Consider the following 6,698-nt stretch of genomic DNA (forward strand, 5'->3'; position numbering starts at 1 on the left):
GAGCCTTAGCTGCAGGAGGGGAAGAGAGAGACAGAGAGGAAGGAGAGGAGGAGGGGTGGAGAAGCAGATGGGCACTTCTCCTATGTGCCTGGCTGGGAATTGAACCTGGGACTCCTGCACACCAGGCCGGTGGTCAACCTTTTTATACCTACCGCCCACTTTTGTATCTCTGTTAGTAGTAAAATTTTCTAACCGCCCACCGGTTCCACAATAATGGTGATTTATAAAGTAGGGAAGTAACTTTACTTTATAAAATTTATAAAGCAGAGTTAAATAATATAATAATAATTACGTACTAAGTACTTTATATCAGATTTTCGCTAAGTTTGGCAGAATAAATCTTTATAAAACAACTTACTATAGTTAAATCTATCTTTTTATTTATACTTTGGTTGCTCTGCTACCGCCCACCATGAAAGCTGGAACGCCCACTAGTGGGCGGTAGGGACCAGGTTGACTACCACTGCTCTAAACCAAAGGCCTCAACTGGTATTCTGAACCTATGAGACTCTGACAGTATTATAAATTTAACTCACTGAAGGGCATTCTTTCTGGCTGGAAGGATAAAGACAGAGACATAGCAGTATTAAGTAATATTGCAACATAAAAAATAAAGTTCTGAGAAATATTTCCTAATAAATGTTTCTTTTTATCCAATCATCCATGTATTTTATAACAATAACATCACTTAGAATGCATAAAGCATTTACACCATGTCAGACAGTGTTAAGTACTCTATATATTTTATCTAATTTCATCACAATAAATATACAAAATGTGAAGCAGACATTAATAACTTCTCTGAGCCTCAGTTTCTTTATCTGCAACTTGTGCATCTATAATTTGTCCAAGGTAAGCAGCAGATAAGTTGAAATTTTAACTTGGGATCATTATACTGCAAAGCCAGCAAGTAAACACTCTGGTGTGCCACCTTCCTATTATTTCACTGAACACATGGGTATATATAAAATTGCTCAGGGTATTAACAATAAATTTAAGGTTCCTTAAGAATTCAATAATTATTTTGTTATGTTTTGTGAGAAGAAAGTTACAAGAAGTTATAGGGGGAGGGGGAGGTACACAAAGAAAACTAGATAGAAGGTGACGGAGGACAATCTGACTTTGGGTGATGGGTATGCAACATAATTGAATGACAAGATAACCTGGACATGTTTTCTTTGAATATATGTACCCTGATTTATTGATGTCACCCCATTAAAATTAATAAAAATTTATTTGTTAAAAAAAAAGTTATGTAAGCCTATCTCTTTAGAGTTAATAGACAAAAATACAGGATGCCCAGATAAATCTGAATTTCAGACATGCAACAAATAATTTTTTAGTTTAAATATATGTCCCATGCAATATTTGAGACAATATAAAAAATGTATTTATCATTTATCTAAATTCAAATTAATTGAGCAGCTTGTGTTTTTTTTTCTTCTTCTGGCAATTCTACTCCCAAGTCAAGCATTTCATTCAGGGACTTTCCACGCTCAAAGCAACAGGTGGAGACATTGCCTCCCTGGGTGAATTCCAAGCCTGTACAGAAGGGATGTGTTTCCAGGACTTCCCAGGAGTCTCTCCTGGGCCCCATGTCTGAGTGCTGAGGTGACTAGAAGCTCTGCCCCCTTGCTCATGGGGCTGCATTTTGAACCACAGTGGGAAGTTGGTATGCTCTGACTCGACTCACCCTTTCCTCTGTGTCGAGCATGGGTAGGGCTCACTCCTGGACAAGGGTCATCTTCATGCACCTTATTTTATCAGTAATAATAACTATAACTATACTAACAATTCCTAGAATTAATAGTAATAATCCAGATTTCCATGCTGTTATAAATGGTGTCAATCCACATAACAGCTTTGGTTTTCTAACTGCTGTGACCATAGCTATAGTGTGTGTGTGTGTGTGTGTGTGTGTGTGTGTGTTGTTAGGTCAATTGCTCTTTCCTTTCCCATGAACTTAGGTGACTTCATTCTCCTACTCAGCATCTCCCATGCTTTGGACATGATATTATCCATCTCATCTCAGGAGCTCTTAAATCACTTATTCTGGATTTATCATCCTTTATCTGATTTCTACAATAAACAGCAACTTTGAATAAACATTGCTCAACACAACAGTATATCTTTTGGGATAGGGGAAGTCTTGTTTCTGGACTATAACTGCTCAGGTCTACTTAAGGTATTTGCTCTTCGGTTTCCTAACAGCTTCTTTGGTGCCTGTCACCCTCACCCACTCCTTCACTCTCTCCAGTTGCAGGGGATCTTCAGTTAGTTTTACAAAAGGACCCATCCTGCCCTATTGTTCCCCCTGTCCTAACATCACAGAAGAGCAGGAAGCCGGTGACAGGGATCATGCAGTAAGTGCTGTGGCTTGACAAAAATGACCGCTGGGACATCCAAGTGGCAGAAAGTGGCAGAGATGCCACTGCAGCCTCAGGTGGCAGAGGGGCTAGCTAGGACAGACGCACTTTTGCTAATTTGAACGGTGACGTGTTCCAACGCCTCAACTCTAAACTCACAACGTCCAAATCCAGCTTACAAAACAGAACCCTTTATTTCAAGTTTCTGAACTGACCCGATCCAGATGAAACTCAAGGCAGATGGGGGAGGGCGAGGAAGAAGGGGAGAGAGGGGAGCGCGTGGGGCACACACAGCCCGCGGGGCGCAGGTGCCCAGCAGGGTCACAACGGCACGAACACGGTACCTCTGCGGTAGGCGGCGGCCTCCCGGGAGCCGCGCGGGGCTCGCTGGTCTCCGGCGGGTCCTGTCTGCCCGCCGCTGAGCTCCCTTCGATGTCAGAAGGAAACGCGCTGTCGTCCCCGTGCGCCGCGCGGGAGCAGGCGGCGCCCCAGAGGAGCCACAGCGGCAGGACCGCGCGCCAGGCTGAGCTCAGAGCCATCTCCGCGCCGACATCCAGCGAGGGGGGAACTCAGGGGCTCGGCCACTGCTTGTCTTCGCGGGGAACCTCCGTGACGCGGAGCTGCCTCGCTCACTTTGCCTTTTCAGCGCCTGCACTATCCAGACGTGGGACCGCAAGGCAGCCCACGGAGCAACTTACTGATATTAAAAAAAAAAAAAAAAAAAAAAAAAAAAAAAAAAAAAAAAAAAAGGCAAGAAAAGAAAAGAAAAGAAAAAAGGACACGGAGTCTCTCTCTCTCTCTCTCTCTCTCTCTCTCTCTCTCTCTCCCCTCCTCTCCCCCTCCCTCTTTCTCTCTCCTCTCTTTCCCCACGGTTTGCCTCCCTCCGTCCTTCTCTCTCTTCCCTTCCTCCTTCCCTCCCTCTTTCTCTCTCCTCCCTCCCTCCTTCACTCCCACCCTCTCTCCTCTTTCCCCACGGTTCTCTCACTTTCTCTCTCACTCTCTCTCTCTCTCTCCCCAGCGGTTCTGGCTGGAGAACATACAGATGGATGGAACTCAAAACTAAGCATCAGAAGGCAGGCTGCATTGGGCGAGCCCGCCAGCCCCCGCCGCCTCCTGTCCGCGCGGGTCTGGACTGCGCTGTCCGGCCTTCCTTCCCACACCCATTCTCACCACTCCCTTTTACCTTTTACTTCCAGGCCCTCCCACTCCAAGCTGCCCTTTCTCACACCGCGTCGGGCTTTCCCTTGCCGCCTCTCCTCCCATCTCAGTTTGGAGCCCTTCCAAGGAACCCAGATGAATATTCAACTTGTGAAATTGCTTCCTTTAACATCTCTTTCTTACTTAGCCAAGGTGCCCAGAGGTCTTATCTGTAGTTATATAGATTTGTAATGTACTCCCTACGACCTCGTTCGCAGGAAAGCGGGTGGAAAAGGGATTCTGGGGACAGGAGCCAGAGGTAGACGATTTCAGTTGGAGCGGGAAAAGACACCCACTTTCTTGAGCAAGAGTTCTTATTTTTTAGAGATGGGCTGTTGCACTCTTTGTGCTATCTTCTCTTGAAATTGACTGGCTACCCCTCTTCCTCCTGACAGTCAGAGGACTTGGGAGAAGACTATCTTTCACTGCAGCATTGGAAAATGACTTCATTACTTAAATGCATGAACTTTTATTTACAAAGAACATCTTGTTTTCGTCCTAAAGAGGTGCTTTGTAAGGGGCCTGAAACAAGGCTTGCAGTGTATGAGCCTGTCAAATATACTGCCCACAGCCCTGACCTCTTCCTCTTGGCCTGTACATGCCTACTTCATCTCTCTGAGTGCTGTAACCTTTCCAAGACTTTGGGGAAAATTGGGCTACAATTTTGCTGGGGTACTCCCATGGGTGGGTCAGCAGCCACTACAGCTGATAGGTATCTCTGCTTACATTGGCTTCATAATGGAGCTTTAAACATTCCTGCAGGACCCAAACACAATTTAAAAAGGATTAAATGAGACAACCATATAATGACACCCAAGTAAGTAAGTTTCTAGGTGTTTAAAATCACTCACGATTACACAATAAAGTATTTTCACAAAACCTAATCATTAGCTCTATTTTATAGGACAACAGTCATCTTATCTAAGGATAAAGGAAACAACCATATATCAGATACTTTGCATATGATATTTGTGAGCCTCATGGTATAGGTATAGGACTATTATTTCCTTTTCACAGAAGGAGAAAGGGAAGTTCTGAGAGACTAGGACATTTGCCCAAGGTCACACAGCTGAGGTTTGAACCTGGCCTCACTGAGCCCATGCTATCTTTCACATATATACGGCTTGAAATGCATGAAATAAAGGCTATGACTTCAGAAGATGGAGAGATGGCTCTTCCATTTTTGAATACCCTCAATGTGACCCTAAATTTGCATAAATTATGATTTAATTTAATCTTTACTATAACCCCAAGAGATAGGCATTACTATGCACATTTGGTAAGTGATAAAAGTACTACGTACTAGAACCCAGCTAAATCTAATGCTAAAGTCATTGGTTTTAAACAATAAAATTATGTGCTACAAAAGTGTCAAGGCTGAAACAAGCCAAAAGCTTTCATATATCCCAAAATATTTGTGATGTTTTCATTTTAAAATATAAAAATAGGCCTGACCTGTGGTGGCGCAGTGGATAAAGCGTCGACCTGGAAATGCTGAGGTTGCCGGTTCGAAACCCTGGGCTTGCCTGGTCAAGGCACATATGGGAGTTGATGCTTCCAGCTCCTCCCCCCCTTCTCTCTCTCTGTCTCTCCCTCTCCTCTCTAAAATGAATAAATAAAAAAATATATATTTATATATAAATAGTATTGCAATAAACAATTAAGCCAACTTATGATCATTTTCTTCCATATAAACTAGTTAGCCCACTAAATTAAGTGAAAGAACTTAAAAATATAGGTTTAATTCGGTTGTAAGAAACATCAAAACCTATAGAGAATTTTTATGAGTTTTTTTGAGCCAAACTGATATAATTTCCGGGAAGCAAAAATCTCAATGGATTGAGAAAATGCTCTGGAAAATGGCAGTTTTGAGTTTATTTTGTACATTAGAATCAAAGGAGGAGACTTAAGGAGGGTTACATGAAATCCACTGGTGGTTGATTAAGGGGCCAGAGAAAGCAAGGTGGGGGAATCTTTGGAATTGGATAAAAAGTAAAAGGAAGAGACACTTCTTTTACATAGGTGGGTAGAGGACAGTTGATAATTAACATTTTCATCACCTAGAGATGGTATTCAGGGGAAAAAGATAACAATGAGAGGTTCTGTGGTCTCTGCTCTAGTACTGTGGGTGTGCCCTGAGGGGGTCTGGGAAAGATTACTTTGACATTTCAAAGGTATGTTATCTTAGATGTACAAAGATAATAGGCTCGCCTAGTTAAGCTTGACCTTTGTCAAGGAAGCAGCATGCCTAGGATGTGACTACCTGCCAGGACTAGGATGTGACTACCTGCCAGGACAGGCTTTCAGTCTGGGATTTTAGTTCATCCTTTGTGGCTACTTTAGGTCTCTGAGTTTGTAAGGCTCCCCATGCTGGCCTCCCCTGAGCTTTTCAGGTTTAGTATGTCACACCTTTTTCATCCAAAATTGGTTCTTCGAGAAATTTGTTGGGTGACAAGATGGCCAGGTCCTGAAGAGGAGAAAATGATTCTTAATTATTTTGCCTACCTTCCTTTTTAAAGAACTTTAAGTAATAATGATTGTTGGGCAGATAAAATATATTATGCTCACTTTGTTAAAGATGGTGCTGCCCACATGGAAGCCCGTCGCACAGGTGATGGTATTGGTTGCCCTTCTTGCTTGGGATGGGCGTGATTATATTAATGTGTGTTGGGGGCGGGCTGTGGGCAGGCAGGATCCTTGTAGCCTGGGGCTTGGTTTTGGGACTAAGCCTTTCCCACTTTTTTTGATGTGGGGTGGTGCACTCATGAGGAATCCCATTATGCCTCAGATAAGTGACTTTGTATCAGACTTTCTTGTTTGTATATTGGATTAAAGGTTTTGGTTTCTACACTATAAAGTGGGGGCAGACCTGGAGCTTGCTCTCTCTCGGTTCCTGAGATTAGTTTTAGAGAGGAGAGCAGAGTAAGGCCACATGGAGAAGGCCAGGAGAAGCAGCCAAGATGGCAGAATGTTGAAGGAGAAGCCAGTTTGTGCAGAGTTTGTGCAGAAAGGAAATGGGGAACAGAGGTGAATGAGACTGGTGAGGTTAGAAACCTTTGATTCTAGGAAACTCGGATAAGTCAGTGGCTTTGGGAGCCCTGAATGGAAAGGGAAGTGTTTTCCCACTGTGTGTAT

At 43.4% G+C, this 6,698-nt stretch overlaps 1 protein-coding gene across 6 annotated transcripts in view; it reads right to left on the minus strand.

The window, feature by feature from the left end:
- Nucleotides 1-3,568, minus strand: part of LAMA4 (laminin subunit alpha 4) — a 178,350-nt gene extending 174,782 nt beyond the window's left edge. For 3 of the 6 annotated variants that reach the window (XM_066247941.1, XM_066247940.1, XM_066247936.1), the window contains exons 1-2: nt 3,352-3,525; nt 2,711-3,063 (exon numbers count right to left, since the gene is read on the minus strand). In XM_066247941.1, coding sequence (XP_066104038.1) covers nt 2,711-2,905 — 195 coding nt within the window. In that variant the 5' untranslated portion in view covers nt 2,906-3,063; nt 3,352-3,525. Of the gene's footprint in view, nt 1-2,710; nt 3,216-3,351; nt 3,526-3,549 lie in introns of those variants that run through there. The other 3 variants (XM_066247939.1, XM_066247938.1, XM_066247937.1) reach the window with 3 other exon arrangements.
- Nucleotides 3,569-6,698: the final 3,130 nt, after the last annotated feature.

The sequence above is a fragment of the Saccopteryx bilineata genome, chromosome 12, assembly GCF_036850765.1.
Source record: "Saccopteryx bilineata isolate mSacBil1 chromosome 12, mSacBil1_pri_phased_curated, whole genome shotgun sequence".
NCBI lineage: Eukaryota > Metazoa > Chordata > Mammalia > Chiroptera > Emballonuridae > Saccopteryx > Saccopteryx bilineata.